Source organism: Miniopterus natalensis, chromosome 8, assembly GCF_054644295.1.
Source record: "Miniopterus natalensis isolate mMinNat1 chromosome 8, mMinNat1.hap1, whole genome shotgun sequence".
NCBI lineage: Eukaryota > Metazoa > Chordata > Mammalia > Chiroptera > Miniopteridae > Miniopterus > Miniopterus natalensis.
In genome coordinates, this window is record NC_142088.1 from 64297662 (window position 1) to 64319233 (window position 21572).

At 37.4% G+C, this 21572-nt stretch overlaps 1 protein-coding gene across 1 annotated transcript in view; it reads left to right on the forward strand.

Annotated features, from left to right (window-relative positions):
- The window catches only part of LRP1B (LDL receptor related protein 1B), a 1257096-nt gene that overhangs the window by 998633 nt on the left and 236891 nt on the right, over window positions 1-21572 (forward strand). Inside the window, exons 43-49 of the mRNA XM_087819400.1 lie at window positions 3934-4126; window positions 4932-5057; window positions 8870-8998; window positions 11146-11265; window positions 18753-18866; window positions 19050-19199; window positions 20937-21059. Of these exons, the coding sequence (XP_087675526.1) occupies window positions 3934-4126; window positions 4932-5057; window positions 8870-8998; window positions 11146-11265; window positions 18753-18866; window positions 19050-19199; window positions 20937-21059 (955 nt within the window). The remainder of the gene's footprint in view (window positions 1-3933; window positions 4127-4931; window positions 5058-8869; window positions 8999-11145; window positions 11266-18752; window positions 18867-19049; window positions 19200-20936; window positions 21060-21572) is intronic.

The following is a 21572-nucleotide window of genomic DNA, read 5'->3' on the forward strand; positions in this document are numbered from 1 at the left end:
CTCAGGGCAGCTACCAGCTCTCGAAAAGCTGCATGCATGAATTTAGAAAACTATTTGGGAACATAAACGGCACTGAAACTACACCTTTTGAGAGTCAGCAGCAACTACACACTTATTGTAACCATTTCAATTATCCGGTGGCACCAAAAGCAATGTAGGGCAAGACAAATCAGTGACAGTAAAAAGAGCATTTATTCTGTTCCCTCCCACCTTCTACTTGCTGCTACTCAACTTGATTTTACCATTTGTCTGCTCTTGTTCCCAAAACATTACAATCAGAAGTAGTAATCAGTAGGAAAGGTAGGTTGTAGAGGGTTTATCCTGTCTTGGGTGGTGCAGAAGTCCCATCAACTTACTTTTCAGTGAATGCAAAAGCATACACAATGATACCCATTTGTAAAGGGAAAAAAAAAAAAAAAAGCATATTCTTATTCTAAAGTGATGAGTAAGATTGTTTTTCCCCCTGTACTTTTTGAAGTCGATTTCCAAATCAGCAGAATTGGCAAAGCCTGGAGGCTTATTAGAAATGCAGAATCTCAGCTTCTACTCCTGACCCAGTGACTAAGAGTCTGAACTTTCACAAAATCTCCAAGTGAATTACATGTATATTAGAGTTTGAGAAATATTGCTCTACAGAACAGAAATTACTTATATACTAAATAAAAATTAAGTGATTATTCATTTTTATTTTGTTTTTGTTTTTCCTTTGCCTGTATATATTTAAGGCATACAGCATGATAGTTTGATTTACGTACAGGTGGGGCAAAAGTAGGTGTACAGTTGTTCATGTGGAAAATAATACAATAATTAATAAATAATAATACAAGAATAATCTCTGTTTTGAGTACACACAGCTGTAAACCTACATGGCTCCACCCTGTATATTTGAAAATGATTATCACAATAGGTTCAGCTAAGTTCCACCTTCCCATATAGACACAGTAAAAAGTGAAGAAAAAAAAAAATCCCTGTGACTATATTTATAATTGACAATTTGTACTTATTAATCCTTTTTATCATGTTGTAGTAATAAAGATAGCATGGCCAAAAATAAACTCAAAATGGATAAAAGACTTAAATGTAAGTCATGAAACCATAAAAATCCTGGAAGAAAACATAGGCAGTAAAATCACAGACATCCCACGTAGTGGAATTTTCACTGATACATCTCCTAGGGCAAGAGAAACAAAAGGAAAAATAAACAAATGGGACTACATCAAACTAAAAAGCTTCTGCACAGCAAAAGAAAACAGCCTCAAAATACAAAGGAACCCCATGGTCTGGGAAAACATATCTGCCAAGGATGAATCTGATAAGGGGCTAATTTCCAAAGTGTACAAAGAATTCATATTACTCAGCAAGAGGAAGGCAAACAACCCAATTAAGAAATGGGCAAAGGACCTGAATAGACACTTCTCCAAAGAGGACATACGGATGGCCAAGAGACACATGAGAAAATGCTCGACGTCACTAATCATCAGAGAGATGCAAATTAAAACCACAATGAGGTATCACTTCACACCTGTCAGAATGGCTCCATCAACAAACCAACAAACAACATGTGCTAGCGAGGGTGTGGAGAAAGGGGAACCCTAGTACACTGCTGGTGGGAATGCAGACTGGTGCAGCCACTATGGAAACAGTATGGAGGTTCCTCAAAAAATTAAAAATGGAGCTGCCTTTTGACTCAGTGATTCCACTCCTAGGAATGTATCCTAAGAATCCTGAAACACGAGTCAGAAAGAATATATGTACCCCAATGATCATAGCAGCACAGTTTACAATAGCTAAGATCTGGAAACAGCCCAAGTGCCCATTGGTAGGTGAGTGGATGAAAAAGCTGTGGGACATTCACACCATGGAATACTACGCAGCTGTAAAGAAGAGGGATCTCGTACCTTTTGGAACAGCATGGATGGGCCTGGAGAATATTATGCTGAGTGAAATAAGCCAGGCAGAGAAAGACACACATCCCATGATCTCACTTATATGTGGAATCTAAAGAACTTAGTAAACTGATGAACAGAATAGATTCAATGACATGGAAGCATGGATCAAACTGAGGAATGTCAGAGGGAAGGAAGAGGGCAGGTGGGTGGAGGGGGAGAGAGTAACCAAAGAATCTATATGCATATATGCACAACCCAAGGACACGGAAAATGGTGGGGAGAGGGAATGGAGAGGGGGAAAGGACAGGGTGGAACGGGTCATTGGGGAGAAAAAAGGACATTTGTTGTATTTTAAACAAAAAATAAAATAAATTTAAAAAAAGACAGCATTACAAATATTTTTTCATAGTTTGTGGTTTATCTTTTATTGTCATTACCAGTGTCATTTGAAAAGTAAAAGTATTATATTTTGATTAAGTTTAATCAATTAGTTTTTTTAATGGATCACACTTTTGGAGTCCTTATGCTAGGAAATCTTTGCCTAACCAAAGATTGTAAAGATTTCCCCCCCCCCCCATTTATTTTTTAGGTGTTTTATAGCTTTAGAGTTTATATTCAGGACAATAATATATTTTTAGTTAAATTTTGTATATGGATTGCAGTTCTTCTGTTCATATACATGGTCAGTTGTTGAAGTGCCATTTGTTGAAAAAATTACCCCATTTGTTTGAATAGAGTATGCACTTCCATGAAAAATTAGTTACCCAGATACATGTGGGCCTGTGTGTGAAATCTCTCTTCTGTATTAGTGATGTATTTCTCTATTGTTTCCTAAAGCCACATTGTCTTAATAGCTATGAATTTATGATGTCTTGAAATAAGGTAGTTGTTTTACTATTCTAGGTCTTTTTTTCTACATAAATTTTGGATTAGCTTGCCAATTTCTAGAAAATGTCTTAGTTGAATTAGATATAATTTATCAATTTGAGGAGAGATGACATCTTAATAATCTTCTAAACCATAAATAGGGCATGACTGAATTTATTTAGGTTTTTGTTAATTTCTCTTAATGTTTTGTAGTTTTTAGGTTCTTGTAAATATTTTTTTATATGTATTACTAGGCATTTGTTAATGGTACTATAAAATTTTTATTTTAGTTTTCAGTTATTACTACTCTATAAAAATACTTATAGCAATCTTGCATGCTGCCACTTTAAGAAATTCATTAGTTAATTCAAGCAGCTGTTTTTCTTTGACAGATTCTATTGGAATTTTTATATAGAGGATTATATCACCTACATTTAACATTTTTCCCCAAATCCGGATACATTTATTTTTGCTTTCTCTTAGAATACTGACTAGAAACTCTAGGACAATTTTGAGTAGATTCATAAGGGTGATTATTTCTCTCTTGTTTCTAGTTTTATTTCTATTCTGATTTTTTATTAGGAATGGATGTTAGATGCTCTCAAATAATTTCTCTGCCTTCATTGAGCTCTTCATATGAATTTTCCTTTTCTGGCTGTTAAAATAGTAAATTATAGTAATAGACTTTTAAAATACCAAATAAATCTATATTACTGGGATAAACCATTTTTTAAATTTTATTGATTTTTTTATTTTCTATTTCCTTGACTTCTCTTTTAATTCTTTTTTTTTTTTTCCCCAACATATTTTCTCTTAGTTTCTTAAAGTAAAAATTGAGGTCATTGGTTTGAGATTTTTTTTCATCTCTTCTTGCCATATTAGCTCAGCAGTAAATATAGTACAAATATAGAAATATAGTACACATATTAAGTAAACAAATTGTGAAAATTAAGGATAATTAAAACATTCAAAATAAACTGTAAAAAAGATTATGATAGCACACTTATTAAAATGCATTTTTGTCTGATGATTTCCATTGATTAAACCTAACTAATCTTAATCCCTTCTTTTTTGAAGCAAAAATAGATGGGGATACAAGAATATGTTTATCTTCATCTTTATATATATATGTGTGTGTGTGTGTGTGTATACATATATATATTTTAACTTATTTCAGGTGATTGTGAAATCTGGGCCAGGGACTTTCCTCAGCTTGGCTGTCTACGACAGTTACATCTTCTGGTCCGACTGGGGAAGGAGAGCCATCCTGCGTTCCAACAAGTATACAGGCGGAGATACAAAAGTTCTTCGTTCTGACATCCCACATCAGCCTATGGGCATCATAGCCGTTGCCAATGACACCAACAGCTGTAAGTTGCAGTCGAAAGCAGATTTATTTCTTAATTATATACTCTCAGAAATGTATCTATTTGCTAATTTTTCACCACCGCAGTCAAATGTATTATTCTTGTGCGAGGTCACGGCTGGAGGGGCTCATGGTGACCTTGCACTAAATTTCCCGCCTTCTAGCTTCTTTCCAAACAGAAATGTCTACCTGTATGTTTCTAGGTATTTTAGTAATATTTAGTTGGATTTTGTTTTGTTAAAGTCCCTGGGGATGGTGTTTAGGATCTGACATTTCAAAATATTGAAATTATCCAAAAGATGTAAGGCTAAACGTCTATGGTTCTTAATTTATCATCAGAGGGACAATTCACTTTTAATTATTTGTTTCTAAAATTCTATTCCATTCTCTCTCACCCCTCGTATCTTTACACAGTCAAATCAACTTGCTTTCCTGAAAATAATCCCTTGTGATAAGCAAGCTTTGCTCCTGGGCTTAATTTTGGCTTTTCGTTTTTTTTAAAACCACTGGAATACCTACTGAATTGCTGTCTGCAGTATTGGTGTGGTCTCTAGTGGTACTAGAGCATTTTATGCTCTGGCATCCTTGATAAATGTGTTCCATGGTGTAGTGATCCCTGTTACATATTTTTCTAATATTCTTCTCTTTCGAGATGTTTGGATTTTCACAAGTCCTGAATCTTTTTTGTTTATAAGATTTAAAATTTTTTTTTAGAGATTGAGGCAGTCTAAGAGTTTACTGTTAATCTATGTGTGACATAGAAGAGGAATTCAATATAACATGTCACCAAGAAAGCTTTCTCCTTGTAGGTGAACTCTCTCCTTGCGCTTTACTGAATGGAGGCTGCCATGACCTGTGCCTTTTAACTCCTAATGGGAGAGTGAATTGTTCCTGCAGGGGAGATCGCATATTGCTAGATGACAACAGATGTGTGAGTAAGTAAAGAGATTCCAATCGTGATATGACCAACTGCTCAAAATGGCACATGTGGACTCTGGCATTGTTTGACTATATGCATGAAGTTTTACTCTCCTCCTGTATTAAGGGCCCCGTTGGCTTATCCCTACATTCTAGAAAAAACTCAATTGAGCGTTCTACTTTGTTATAGCAATATGTGATAGATAATGTTAACCAAAACAGTGACAAATGGTGTCACATTGAGGACTGGAAGCTGGGCCAGATAGATAAATATCTGTGCACAATGATCATATGAAGACTTATGACTTTGAAAATTCAGTCAACAGTAAAATTAGTTAAAGCTGAAATAAACCAGTATACAGGCTAGTATCGTAGCCTTGTAGTAAAACCATTCGCAGTCTGTCATGATATGTAAATGAGAGAGAATGCCTCATGTGGCTTATTTGTAATCATTTCCAACCTGTTAATTAACAATGTAACATTGCAGCCTTGCATGGTGTTTATACCTCCCAAAGGCGTTGGAATCTTAATTAGTACCATTATAGTATACACTTATTAACAACTAGGTGTCAGAAACCATTTCTAAAATAAATAAGAGTTTAAGTGTTCCAATGCTGCCATGAAAAATTAGACAGCAACATAAAAAAGGTTAATTTCTCTTTAGCATTAAGACATTCTGTGTATGGAAAGATGAGAAAGAAATATTTTATTGGAAATTGGTGAACTCACTCTCAGGATGTTTCAATATTTGACATTTTCTCTCTCATTATTTATATCTTCATCTCATATCTTCATCTCATAGCTTTTCATCTTAGAAATTCAGCAGAGCTGGATGTGTCTACATTATAAAAATAAGATCAGAGGCTATATGTATTTCTCATCTTCATCTTCAGGCTTTTTTTGGTTTTTACCAGGAAGTTCGCCTTTTACCTTCTGTTTGATACAAGCCCTTTGACATCATTTTGTTTACCTTAGAAATGTCTGCACCTAATACAAGAACTTACACATATCTTCTCACTTTGCAAATTGGTGACACAACCCAAAAGGGCACCTCTCAGCCAAAAGAAGTAAAAGATTTTTATTTAAAACTGTGCCAAAACAAACGTGGGAATGATGCAATTGGTCAGGGAACTTTAAATGGAGATAGCCAATTTCAATAATTCAGGCCACAAATTCCCACATTTCTTCATCAACTATCACTTCTCTGAATGGCTTAGGCAATTGCTTAAACCCTCTCTTTCAGTTCGCCTCTGTGGTTTCAGCTGTAATGGTCTGGATCTGATGCCATCTGTAAACCTGGAGTGTTAGCCATGCATTAGAATCACTCATGTTTTTTCACAGGTCACTACAGGCCAGCAGGAAAGCAGTGCCTGTGGTCAAAACAACAAGGTTTATTTGTATACAGTGGGTGCTTGTCCTTGCTGCAAAATAGATTAGATACATCTGTCTCTACTAAGCCACCTGTTTCTCTCTGTTGATGAGAGGGCATGAATCAGACAGAAAGCTATCATTTTAAATAAGTACAGTTTTATTCACATGAACCCTGTAGAGTGGTGGTGAATTCCTCAGAGCTGACAAACCTTTATAAAAGCATCTTGTATCCTTTGGGGCATTCATATTGAAATCCTGTGGTTCAGCAAAAAGATTGGAAAGTAATTCTTGGCTACTTCTTGTCAAATTCTTCTTTGGGAAATGAGGATGTTTCTGGCATATCTTCGCCCTCATGTGAGTTAACTCAACCAGAGCAGTTCATGGGTGTTAATGTCAGTGTTGAAATGGTGAAAGCCATTTATTGGCCCCTACCTGAGGGCGAAGGAGGGAAAATCATCTGTTGTCATAACACTTGACAAAAAGTTTAGGCAATTCCATTCTACATGGCATTGCTAAACTTACCAAAACCCGTAACAGAAATAAGAACAGCAGATATAATTAGATAAAGTAATTCCTTGTAAAAGAATTAGAAGACAATAGGACCACGCTTTTGTTTCTAGAAAGACAAAGAAAATAATACTGTTTCATCAAATGAACATACCTAAACATGAATTGTGCTCATACAGTGTTTGTTTTTGCATAATAGAAACCTATTTATTGTGAATAATTTTTGTTTTTCCCCCCTCAAAGGTAATAAAAGTAAAAAATTGCATTTTCCATCATAACTGTTGTCATTGGAAATGAGATAGTAAATAGGGTTTATATAAAATAGACTAAATAAGCTGGGAATGTCAATAGACTCTCAGTAAGTGGTTGAATTTTGTTCAGTTCATGATCTAATGTGATTGTATATAGCAATGTCAATACCCTTCTTAAGGCTTGTTCCTTTAAAGTTAATAATATTTATAGATTTTTAATTCTATCTACTAACCGGTGAAGTTTAGACTGTACTAAGAAAAGGAAAAAAAAAGGAAACCATCTTTGGAGGGTGTTGCCTAAAAGGGTTCAATAAGAAGTCATACATAGAAAGATAGACAGATAGATGGATGAACAGATATTCTGTTTAACTTAGTTAAATTCTAAGATTGACAAAGAAACAAAACCCTGGAAACTTCAAAGAGTATTAGTGGCTGTTTAATTGAATATTCCTGAAATGAAGCTTAAAAATAAATTGACAGAAAATTGTAGAATTAAGCTATGTTTCCTGTATTAGTAGAGATAAATGAATTCTAATTACTTCCAACATGATTAGTGTCACTGGATTTCACCATACAATTATTCAACAAACAATGGAGTGAGTACGAGCAAGCAACACACAATACAATGAAAAAATCAGATTCCAAAGCTGGCTAGTAAATCTATTTTTAAGAATAAAACAAGTCTATTTTCCTTAAGAGAGATCTTTCTGAAACAGAGATCACATCCTGGCATTCCAAGGATGAATCCTAGCTGGTTTATTTATAATTAAGATGAAGGGAAACAATTGCTATGGTATCAAAAAACCATTTGTTGTTGCATTGTGCTCTGTGGCCGTTGGCCTGCGCTCCCAAATAGGGTAAAAAAACACATACAAATTCAGACTTTTAATTTCTAATAAAAATCTTGAGATCAAGAAGTGGGACAGTATGGCAGCTGGAGCCCATAAACATCTGGTGCCCACGTTTGTAAGTTAGCGTTGTCCGGCTCACCGCACAGAATTCTGCGCAGTTCACGAGCGTGTGCTGGTCACGTGCGGCAGGAAGGGACGGTCTGCTCCCTGGCCCACCAGGGACACAGCACGTGGTTGATGAGGGCAGTTTTAACAGTTTCAGTGCTGAATGAATGATAGAAGCTGCTACAGAGGTTTCTTCTGGAGTTAGTTGGGGAGGAAGACCAAGTCGAGATGAGATTTAAGTCCAATGAATCGAGTCAAGCATTCAAAATGAGAACTCTATGTACTGGAAAATTTCAATTACTGAAGGATATATAATAGAAAAAGAAAACACAAAAACAATCTCAGTATGTACAGAGAGCATTTAACTGGCTCTTTATAAAAGTGTATTTTTAAAATAGACTGCTAACCAAATGCATAAATATAGTCACCCACATTTAAGCCCCTTCTCCCTGTACTTGTAGTCACCAAATAATTAACAAAATATACAAATAGGCATAAAAGAAAAGCAAAGATAGGCAACTTTCAAAACATTTTTCAAAGACAAGGAAAGAGAAACAACCAAACCAAGTGTGCCTTTAATTTTTTTTTTTTTTAATGAAGAAATGCCGTAAACCATTGCCTTTTACTTAATTTTATATTAAGGTCTATCTTAGTTTATTATTATGATTAAGATGAAGGGAAACAATTGTTATGGTGTCAAAAAAAATTTGTTGATACATAAAGACCTTGACGTTTTCCCTTCAGCTAAAAATTCCTCCTGCAACATTTATTCAGAGTTTGAATGTGGAAATGGAGAGTGTATTGACTACCAGCTCACCTGTGATGGCATCCCTCATTGTAAGGATAAATCTGATGAAAAACTGCTCTACTGTGGTGAGTGTCCAATAGGTGGCTTATTCTTTTAGAGAGAAGTTTAGAATGTTTTGCTAGTTTGTTGTTTGGTTCTCTCCATTTCTTTTATATGTATGATTTTCTTGATGTCTCTGTTTAACATGTAAACCTAAGGCTTTGCCCATGTTCAGCTGGGGCACCTTATTTGCTCTCCATTACCCCTGATATTCATTAAAGAATTTCTCATGGTGCCCGGCCGGGCGTGGCTCAGCGGTTGAGCGTCGACCTAGGATCCAAGCGATCAGGGTTCGATTCCTGGTCAGGGCACATGCCTGGATTGCTGGCTCGATCAATGACTCTCTCATCATTGATGTTTCTATCTCTCTCTCTCCCTCTCCTTTCCTCTCTCTGAAATCAATAAAGATATATTTTAAAAAATAAATAAATAGAATAAGAATTTCTCATGGTTTTCCATCATGAAGGGTGAATTTAGATATGGCTGGAGCCTGTCTTTTAGGCTGTCTTGTTACTCATCTTTAGCAATGGGTTCTAGGTCATATTCCTAAAGTATAAGTCAGAAATAGCAGTTATTGGTGAATATTGCAGTTTAAATCTGGAGCAGCGGTCCATCATCAATCAATAGCATGTTGCTGAATTGATAGCAAAGCCTTGCTCTTCTTTTTCTTTTTGCCTCCAGGACTGGCCCAGGGCTAGTGTCCTTATGTGCACAACCTGATTGCTTTAGCCATGGTCCCATCATGCATGGGATTCTCCCAGCTGTGAAATGTTAAAACAAGAGGAAAGTGAAGCTTGCTAAATTCACAGGCAATTCTTTCTCACACTTTTACATTGCAGAATAACACACTCTCAGTTAAAATGATAGTCCAATGTAATTTGTCCATTATTGATCTGTAACTAAAATCTTTGGGAATTTGCCTCAAAGGACATATTTACTCAAATGGACAGCTATATCCTATCCTGTACACTATGAAAATATTAAAGCATATAAAATATAATAGTAACCATCTTACAAATTTGCATTTATTATGAGTTAGTCTGAGAATATATTTTTACGTTATTTTCATCTTGTTAGAAGTCAGCCTTATCCAGTTTGGCTCAGTGGTTAAGAAGTCAGATTCTATTCGTGCAAGCTGAGATTGGCAAATTTTTTTTAAGGGGCCAGCTATTAAGTATTTTAGTTTTTGTGGGGCATATATGCTATCTGTCATATATGCCCTGTGTTGTTGTTTGTTTTTGTTTTTTTTAAATTTTGCAATCCTTTAAAAGTTTAAAAATTACTCTTAGCTTCAGAGTCATATGAAAACAGGCTCATGGACTTCATCTGGCCTTTGGGTTATACTGTTTGATAATACCAGGTACAGATTCCAAGCTTTGAATCATACCTGAGGTTAAATCTTTGTTCCCAAACCTCCCAGTGTGTGACCAGTGTGAGCACGTGTACTTACTTGTCTATATTTTAATTTCCCACTACAAAAGAGACTTAGCTCTAATGGTGTTTGAGAACCTTAAAAAAACAAATGCATATTTACATATGCTCAGTGTAGAGCCTGGCACATAATTAGTATGCAGTAAATGGCAGCTATTACTATCCTAAGTGCTACCTTCTTCCCCAAGTCAGAAAACGGCAGGAGACTCTCATCAAGGTAAATAAAATTCAGAAGGCAGTTCTTCTTAGGAAATTCTGGTAGACAGTTTTAGAAGATCTTTGAGAGAAATTCATGGATGTTTATGTGACTTGGATTCAGTGATTCAGGAATATATGTGTTGCTACTTTTTGTTTTGTGTTATAAAATCCTTGCGAGATGCAAAGGAGATTGGAGGTAGGTGTCGGAGTGTCTTTATTGCTTTAGAGGTAGAGATTTATTTCTTGAGAATATATGCTATTTGTTTATTTCTCTGCTGACTAAACTGCCAGAAACAATAATGAGGGTATAATTTAAAGAGATCTTCATATATGAATTGCTGAAATTAAAATACTTCATCAAAGAAGCACTTACTGAGCGAACTCCTTGATAAGGCATGAATACTCTCATCCTGATCTTTGGAACTGCTCAGCACTTGCTTTATAGATCCACAGTCCACTCCCTATGAATGAGATCGATGATTTCCTTTCAGTAAATTTTTTTCTATAAGACCTTCAATTTTGTGCTTCTGTTTTTATTCATAAGAAAACAGAAGTTGTCGAAGAGGTTTCAAACCCTGCTATAATCGTCGCTGTATTCCTCATGGCAAGTTATGTGATGGTGAAGACGACTGTGGAGACAGCTCTGATGAACTGGACTGTAAAGGTAAACATCTGTCGCATCAGCCTATCCATGTTATTATGTTGTTTCTTGAACTTTTTCAAAGTTCATTCCTTAGAGCACTATGGTTTCACCCATTTGGTGTGTAACCAGTACTTACATTTATGGACCACGCTGTTGGAGGGAAGTTATTAGAGTTAATTGAAGATTATGACTCTATTCTCAGTTTCTGGTTTCAATTCCTTTGCTTACTTTAAAAATTTGCCATTTTTCACGTCTTCCATTCTACCTCCCTGTTTATTGGACATTTCTACCAAAATGTGTAATACTCAATTTACTGCTCTAAAATGTTCCTTTTTATTTCTTAATTCTCAGTTTTACACATGAGCTCATCGCTTTCTTAATGACTGGACAGGTAACCTTGGCGTTTTCCTCGATTCTTCTTCCCACCATATTTATCACTCACCTGTCCAGTCATCAGCAACTCTCCGAATTCTTTGAAATATCTTCCCTTTCAATCCACTTTGAAGCTGGATTAACAGAGCAGCCCTTTAAATAGTCTCCCTGCCTCTACTATTTCTAATGAATCCCAATATTTTTAAATGGATCATTAATTGGGCCATTTTCCAGCAATGAGAACTGGGACAGATCAGCAAGCCGGTCTGACTGTGACACAGCTCCAGCCCCAACACTGATTGTGTGACTTTGGATAAGATACTTAACCAATCTGGGCCTCCGTTTTCCAAACTGTAAGAGAAGACAGTTAAATGACTACATTAATATTAAATAAACTTAGGACAGGACTTGTCATATAGCAAATGCTGTGTAAACATTTACCTTTTTTAAAAAATACCACTGCCCTGATGAAGAAACACTACTGAAGTTTCAGTGTTTGCAGAATCAATGACATGTTTTTTTAGTCTGAGATTTAAGATCTAAAATCTAGCCCCACCCAATGTTTCCAAACTAATTTCCCTGTAAAAACATTTCCATTCATTGAACACAGATTATTGGGTAACATTTATTAAGGACTGAGACATAAAATTAGTAAGTCGTGAGCCGGTCCTCAAGGAATTCAACTCTAAGTGAAAGACAGTCATTTAAACAGATGAAGATGGACGTAAGGTGCTAAGATTGTACATATTAGAACTTTCTTTTTCCCATTGGCTTGGAAGTATCTTGAAAGTTTTTAGAAACTAGATTAAATTTAAGCTGTCTTTTAAAAAAAGAATATAAATAAATTTAAACTGTCTTAAATTATAAATACAGTGGAATGATCAAAGCAGAAGAGAATTCTGAGTAGAGATTAATATTGAAAACTGCAAGTAATTTGATATGATTAGAGCCAGGTTGCATATTAGAGCATGGTAACAACAAATGAGACAAATTAGAGGAAGAAAGCAGGTTGTGAGTGTGTTTTTTGGTGTCATGTTAAACCATGTTAAGGACAGTGAACTTTATTGTGTAGTTACCAGAATGTAGTTGAAGGTTTTAAGCAGGCCCAAAAGATTCAAATGTATGTTAAAAAAAACAAGAAAAAGTACTATGATTTTGTAAATGAAAACTGTAATACTGAGTTAGAAGAGACAAAACAGGAGACTATCATAGCAGCCAAAGCCAAAGCTAATAATAATAGGATTTTAAAAGGTAGCATAAACCATCTTCTTGGGTAATAAACATAGAGAAAGCATGGAAAAGAATAAAGGAATTTTGTGGAGTTTTTTGCCTGTTTTAAATTATTGTATGCTTTTGTTATTTTTTAAAATTTATTCCTGTGGGCCGTTTGTTTGTGTGGGACAGAGGTGAGATAGTAAGGATAGTTTTCATTCTGAGCTTGGAGCACCTGTAGACATCCAAAGGCACATAGTTAGGTATGGAACTGAAGCTCAGGTAGTAGAGTTAGACCAGATATATTGATGTTGGGCTCATTAAAGAGAGAAAGCTCAGAGAATGTATGGAGTAATCGTTGTTTTAAGGGAGTGCATCAGAATTGCCTGCTGAATTTAAAAATTAAAGACACTGATATAAAGAGAATAAGTAGGCCTCGGGACTTACAGGAGATTTTCATAAGCAATTATTTTTTTAAGAAAGTTGAATCAGTTAACATTGTAAAGTGTTACAAAGAGGTCAAGAGGGCAGACATAGACTGGAGTGCCCATTGTAATGGACAATTGGAGAAAAACCTCTTGGTTATGTTCATGAGAGTCAACTCATTGGGCAGGAAAAGCCAGGTCGCATCAGTCTTTGCCAAGGAGTAAAAGAGTATATCAGGTGAAGGAGTCTTTTTAAAGAAAAGACCCACGGTAAAGACACACTGAGAACTACATATGTCATAAGAAGTCTATGCAAAACTGAGAAAGAGGGTAGACTGTATACAAATTATTCTGTAGCCCGAAAAGGGTTGGAAAGTTACTTTGTTATCTAAGACGGTATGACCTTGGCCCAACATTTGAGTAGTTTACCATCTAAGGTTGACACTGTAGTTTAGAAAGAGCCAAGTACATTTGCAAATTAAGTCAACTATTATTTCATATTACCTATAAAATATTAAGAATGATAAAGTATCATAAAATACTGGTAGTAAGTGCAGAGAAATGGATAAGCATTTGGGAAAAAATGAGGAATGGAAACTAGGAGACCAGAAAACGGATCTGTTCTAGCAGCTATTTGGAAGCCGGAGAGGAGAATCTCATAAAGACATGAAGCTAGGAGAGAGGCAGAAATACCAAGCTAGAATATGAAGGAACTGAACAGAAAGTACAAAAAGTGGATTTTAAAACAAAATTCATAAAAAGAACCATGAGAATTTAATAAACTGGGTTTTCTTAGAAAATGATTTTTCTTTCAAAAGAAGTAAATAAATTAGTGTGTTTGGGTTTATAAAATATAGTCCCTAGTACATGGTAGGGGTTTATTAAATTCCTATGCGGATGTTTGCAGCACCAAATCTTCCAAAATATATAGATACGTTTTACTGTCCCTAACGACACCAATACCAGCTGCCAAATAACAATGAAAATCACTGTGATTTTCCTTTTTTTAGCCTAACCTCTGATTCCTGTGTTATAACTACCTCAGAGATATACCTGGGCATAGAACTACTGCATTTGTGTGTTGTTGTCAAAACTTGTGTTTTGTGATAATAATAGGAAGAAGTTATAACAATTTGATATCTTAACAGACAACAATATCAGGACATTTGAAATTAAAAATGGCCACGGGAGCTCAAGCACTATTACCTACGAGAAGTCAATAGGTTTGAGTAAATATACCAGCCCCATAAGACAAACAAATGGCTAGTTTTTGAGACAGAAAGAAACTCATCACAGTTGCACCTTTTAGATTTCATTTTTGTCTCATGTTAAGTTTGTTTGCACGGTGTCCTGTTGGGGCACATTTCACACCACAGAGGACTGACTTGCATGGGTCCATTTTCCATAAGCCAGGTTATCTTATAAAACAGTGATTCCGGTGCGTGTCCATCAAACACATGCACACCTGAGGCACCTAAATGACAATGAAAGAAGAGGAGCCCGGAAGGGCTCAGGGAGAATGGAAAAGAATTTTCTTTCCCAGCCTTGTCTCCCAGTTCCTCCTCTGTTTCTGTCATCAGTAAAACATGGGGTGCAGAGCTTTGCTGAATATATACACATACACATGTAGAGGCCACCTATTATTTAATGCAAATAGAATAAACTATAAAAAACTAAATTAGTGCAATAAAAAAAATCAATATATCCAGGGACATTTTGACAAGCTATGGAGAGGCTACCGTGGAATCATCTGTAAGTTATTTGAAGTTCTATTATCTTTGTTTGTTTAGTTTATATGTTAAATAGCATTTACTATTACTAATTTTTCCCACAAAGCAGAGAATTTATTTACAGAGTGGAACGGATGTTATAATGAATTGTGTTCGGTTTCTTCCCCTTTGGAGTAAAAGCAAAAGCAAATCAACCCCAAATCCTCGTAAATCTTTTATTACTTTCCCTTTACAGCTATTTTTTCATAACTGAGAGCTTTAGACATCAGGCTGTCTAGGGGGATTTGAGGAGTTGTTCAGAAAATTTGTCATTCTGTGTTCCTTTTCTGGCTGTGTGATAGGCTGAGCGAATACATTTGGGGAGAGTACAAGCTATCTCTCCTTTCCTCCCTGTTGAGATGAATATAAATACTGCCTTTGGGAAGTAGGTGAACTTCCTTGGGCCACCTGAACATCTTCAGGGGGACTGGAGAGCTAAATAGTTCTGAGGATACCTACAGGAGAGGAAACTGGTGTTTGTTTTTAAAAAAGTTTTAAAAAAAAAACCCCATAAAAAACTTTGAAGGTTTTACAAACAATGAGTTAAAGGGTAAGCCTGAAGAAATCATCATTCCTTCTGGGTCTGCATACACTTAGAGCCAAGCAGTAAATTAAATAAAAGATGTGGTTAGAAAGTAAACAGAAGAGATATAGCAGCACATTTAATGCCCCGTTGCAAGCTTACCTTTGCCCCCGGCTGGGCAGGAGCGCTGGAACACAAAACATTGACTTAGGTTATTCGTAAGAAGTGGCCTAAGAACCAGGGGAAGGCTGATCGGTTTTATGTCTTTCCTACCTCATTAAATATTTTAACTGACATGGAGTAAAGAAGGCAGGAAAGATAATAAAATTAAGGAAGTACGTGGGGAAAAGAATGGTTTTACTTTCTCTCTTGCTGCTACTTTTGATCCAGGCCCTCTCAGGTCTCCTTCGTGGTATCTCATTGCTATTCCGGTGTGGCTGTGGTGTTGGCACTCACATTTTGTAGGCTTATTTTTTTCTTTTTGGACTCTCTGGAGGGAAAAGCTTAGTATTTCTCACTTGGCTTATCTTTATTTGGACTCTATTTTTTTCCCCCCTCTTTCTCATTTTTTTCAGGACTTTTAGCCTGAGGAAATTTTTCAGAAAGCTTTCATACTCACTTGACAAATTAGTGATTCCAGCATCTTTCTCCCTCACAATTCACCCTAAGGGTAAAAATGGATTTCAATGCCTGACTAACCAAAACAATGTGAAATAAGAATATAGTTGAGGGAACAGAGAGGAAGGGCAGAAGAAGAGGCATTTGCTTATTTATTTAATAAAATTTCTGCAATTCCCATAGATTTTTCCCACCCCAGGACTTGCCTTCCTTGCCTACAAATGCGGGAGGTGTTAAACCCCACAACTAATTTGCCCCTGCTGCTTCTGAAATTCTGCAACCACTTAATTTGTCTAATTCCATTGCCACTTATCACTCTATTTAACTCCCTGGTGGTTCCCAAACTCTAGACCAGTCACGGACTCTGGAGAGGCAGGATTAGAGGTAAAATAACTTTCTGTTCCTCTTTGCACATCTCGCACACGCCTAGGCCTCCTTACCACGATTCGTAGCTCATTTTTGATTGGGAAAGGGGGAGGAAAATAACTCCTGTAAATTTTCTACCCTCTCCTCAGGTCTCCTGGCTTCCCACCTTGTCTATTTTTCTGTGCCTGTCTTTTAAATACTATCTCCTAACCAATCTTCTCAACCTCAGAGTTACAGTTTCTTTTCATCTCGTCAGAGTTCCTCTCCTTATTTCTTTTATCTCCCCTGAACTCCGTGCAAGATGTTCTATTGCTCCACATTTCCCTGTCCTTAAAAGTCATCATTTGCTCTTACTTCCACCTGAGAGCCCCCAACACTATTTTTGAAACTCCATTACTGTGAAATCCCTGAATCTCCAGTCCTCTCAACTGTCTGAAACGCCACCTCCATGTTCCTGAGCCATAATTTGTCTCTTGACTCCGTCTGCCACCAGACCCGCTCAGACCGACTCCCTGTCACAGACAGAAGATTGCCTGTGGAGGCTTGGAGGGAGGCGGGCACGGCGAAACAGGCTGTGATTGTCCCCACTGGGACCTTTCTGGCATCCTAAACTCTAAGCCCAAGTAGAAGATAGAACTTCAAGGGCACTGTGAGATGAATCTTTGTAGACTTGTCCAGGAATATTACCACTATATTGAATATTGCTTCACAGAAAAATGATTTTTCTCTTCTAAGTAAGGGGATTATAATGAAACTTTTGGAACACAACCTATTAATAGGAGACTGCTGATATAGCAGAGTCAGAAACAAAATGTAAACGCTTGTCAAGATTATTTTCTATCTATATTTGCCATTTACTGTTTTCATTGAAAAATATTAAATATGAAACGTTATAGAAAAGAATATAAAAAAAAAGAAAGGAATGTGAAGGAGACCTTGCTTTTTTAGACATTAAAAAAATCTATTTTTCCCTGTTTGGAACAGTATATTTATCTCCTTATAATAGCATTGTTTGTTCCACATGATATGATGTTATTTTTAATAAAGAAAACAGTGAAGCAATTATAATTGCAAATTGTAAATAAAACATTCTTTCTAATCATCCTCGAAACACAAAGAATGATAAAAATTGACGATAATTAAATATAATACGAGTGGTGCATTATGGAATATGAATGACATACAATCCCTTGAGTAAAATTTACATATTTTAAGGTAGCATTTTAACCATTTACAGTTGACATAACTCCTATTTATAATTAAATAGGCTTTTAAAAACATCAACACTAGTAAAAGTAGCCTAATCAAAGAGGCCTTCAGATTAAATGTCCACAAATCAACCTATGGCAATGTTAGTTCCGAATAAAAGTCTCACCGAAGTTGCTGGCACGCACCCAGGTCGCACGCTGCGCACCTGTTCCGGGCGCGTTGCGGGGCCGCTCTGCGGGAACGCGCGTGTCCGCAAAGCTGCAGGGGCGTCTGAATCGGGATCAGCTATTCCGCACGGAGTCTGTGTAATGAGAGCAGCCTGTGGAAACTGATTTTTATCTAGGCCTGGCCGGGACTTGGAAAGCCGTACTTTCCCAAAACAGGCGGGTAGCGCCCCACGTATGTTTCTTGACCTGAGGCGCCCACGTTTCCACGCCGAGTGCCGGCGACAGGGCCACGGAAAGGAGCCCGGCGAGCGTGACGACCGTCCCGCTCGGCACGGAAGCGGGCGCTCAGGGGCTCCTCCCTCAGGCCCCGTCTGTCTGTCTGTCCGTCTCTCTTTATCCTAGCGGGGAATGTCCCCTTCCTAGCAACCGGACTGGGATCTCTCTGTACCCCTCCCTCAGCCATTGGCTTAGTGTCAGAACTTGCGCTTTTGAGGTTGGAAGGAAAAAGAATTGTCGGCAGCATTCAAGTATCTGTGCAGGCTGGCTCCCCTGGACCGGGACCAGCGCGGCACGCAGAGCACGGGGTGTGCCCGCGGCGCCTACAGCTGCGGGAGGGGGCAGTCGCCACGCAGTGTTAGAAAAACCACAGCAGAGGGAGGAATCGCGGACAGGGCCGGGCCCACGAGGCGTTGAACTCAAGCTCGGAGGTGGGGCCCGGGGTCAGGTTCGACTTCCCAGAGTTAAAAACACACACAAATTGCATGAAATTCATTGGAACCATCCAAATGTTAACGCGAGGCGTCACTCACTGCCCCACTGATCGGAATTCCTCGTCCTCTCGTTGCAGCGCCCCCCTGCGCGGCTGCGGAGTTCCGCTGCGCCGACGGGACGTGCGTGCCGAGGGCCGCGCGGTGCAACCAGAGGGCGGACTGTGCGGACGCCTCGGACGAGAGGAGCTGCGGTGAGGCCCCGGCGTCCCCTGGGCCCTGTCCGCAGCTGATGCGTAATCAACCCCTGTTGTGTAGGATAGTTGCATACTTGTTTCTGCATTTGGGCTGGTTTTTTTTTGTCTCTGTGACCTACACAGAAGGTTGATAATGTTTGCCTGGGAGGTTTGTTTATTTTTCTGTTCGCCTCCTTACAGATAATACAGACTGCACACACTTCTATAAACTCGGAGTGAAAACCACGGGGTTCATAAGATGTAATTCCACCTCACTGTGCGTCCTGCCCACCTGGATATGCGACGGGTCCAACGACTGCGGAGACTACTCAGATGAATTAAAGTGCCCGGGTAATTCCAGAAAAACAAACAAACAAAAACAAGCTTTGCCTCGAAGATGTAGAGAGGCTAGTTGTGTAGACTTAAACTTCATTTTCATTATTAATATTCAATGGTTAAGATTAAAATTTAAATATCCTGAACATGCCACTTGATCTTTTTAAATAGATTATAAGATGATAGGTCAAGAAATCTGTTCTGTATTTGGATCAATTTCCAATTTTAGTTCACCATTAATCCTTTTAAAGTTAGTGATTAAACTTAGCATGTGTAATCTATAGTTCCCTTAGAAGCAGTCTGTACTGAGAAAGGACAATTTATAGACTAAAGAGGAGACTGTATTACTGACCGCTGGCTCTACTCAGTGTCAGGAGACAGTTTGCCTTGTGTCAGGCTGCTCGAGGCAGCCCACAGGGTCTCTGCCTAGTGGCCTATGTCGCGGTCATCATGGCTGGGTCACGGTGAGATAGACATGCTTAACCTGACTATTAACCATGTTTACCTGCATGAACTCTCATCTGCATTCTTAGGAGAATGCCTTTCATAAAAAGGTCATAGCCCTGTCTCTTTTTGACTGTTTGAAGAAACAAATTACAAAAATATAATAACACAGGAAAGAAAGGTGTTAAATGACTAAAACTGGAAGTAGATAAACGACATAGGAAACGATTAAATGTTTTCATACATCTGTTTCACTCCCCTGACCCTGCTGCCACACTCACTTTTTCCACGTTTAGTGGACATTTAATAATTTTTGAAATAATTAAAGAAATGATACGTGTGGACATTCTACATGCCACTGTACGCACACACACACACACACAATCTGCCATAAGAACTGATAGTTTTCATAGTTCATGATCTATCACTTAATTGAGCAATAGCAGAGCCTCCTTTTTTCTTCTTTTTCCAACGTGTAATGTTCTGTGGCTCCCCACAACTCTTTAACTTTCTTTTTTTTTTTTTTTTTTTTACTTTCTTTTTAATTATACAAAACTTTTAAAAAGAAATATAGAAACGTTGTTTCCGGCTCATGGAATCTGACTGTCTAGATTTTTGAAGCCCCCTTCCCCCCCTTTTTATTGAATTTATTGGGTGACACTGGTTAACAAAATTCTGTCTCAGGTGTGTGTCCACCACCCCCAGGCAAGTCTCTGTCCATCACCATTTATCTCCCCTCAACGCCCCTCAACCCCCCTTCCCACCCAGCAATCACCACACAACTGTCCCTGCCCCAGAGTTATTGGTTTTTCCTTTTTACCTTTTTTGCTCAGTTCCTCTCCCCCTCAACCAGCACCACCCCCTCCCCACCAGCTCTCAGCCTGCTCTCTGTCCGTGAGTCTGTCTCTATTTTGCTTGTTGGTTCATTTTGTTCATTAGATTCCACATATGAGTGAAGTCCTATTGTACTTGTCTAAAGCTCCACATTATTTGGATATAACCAGTTTTTCCTTTAGTATCATCTTTCTGAGTCAGATTTGATGATTATATCTTCTTAGTGTCCTCTGGTCTGTGCCAGTTTTTCTGTTTTTTGGGCAATTTTGTTGTTTGTTTCGTGAGTTTGTTTTTTGTTTTTTGTTTGTTTTCATGATCTTGACATTTTTGGAGGGAACGTCTCAGTTCTGTCTTAAGTTTTCTAGCTACTTATCCCTTCCAGTTCAAGATTATTACTGTTTTGCTTTCCACCTATATTTCAGAAGTCTAAGATTAATTATTATCTTTGACATTGCATTCTATATTTTGTCACAGTGCAAAACAAACACAAATGTGAAGAAAATTATTTTGGTTGTCCTAGTGGAAGATGCATTTTGAATACCTGGATATGTGATGGTCAGAAAGATTGTGAAGATGGACTTGATGAATTACACTGTGGTGAGGCATTGTATCTTGCTTCTGCTTTATAACGCATATTATTATTTATATATGTAGGTTCTTTTACATAGATATTTTATACAAAATATTGCTAATTGATTTAGCATCATTTAAAATTTTTATTAAATAATACAAAATGGTATAGATTAAAATAGAACATAAAAACTTAAAACAAAGAATCACCTGCCCTACTCTTTTCTTTAAACCTGTTTTTCTTAGTTAACTCCATCACTTTAAATGATATACTTATACCTTCACTTTCTGAGTTATTACCTTTAGATACTAATATATTTATTTTCTAATCTGAAAAATGAGGATTTATTTCGCCCTTTTTGTTATACTCCTCCCACCTATAATTGATTATTTATTATTATCCTAAATGTTCCCATTAATTGCGTGGCTAGCTTTAAATAGTATGCGTAAGCCTGGGTGTTATACTCCACCACCTACTTCTTCATTTCCGTGTGTGCGCATTTCATTTCCCTTGGCAAGGTAAGGGAGCACTTTTAAAAT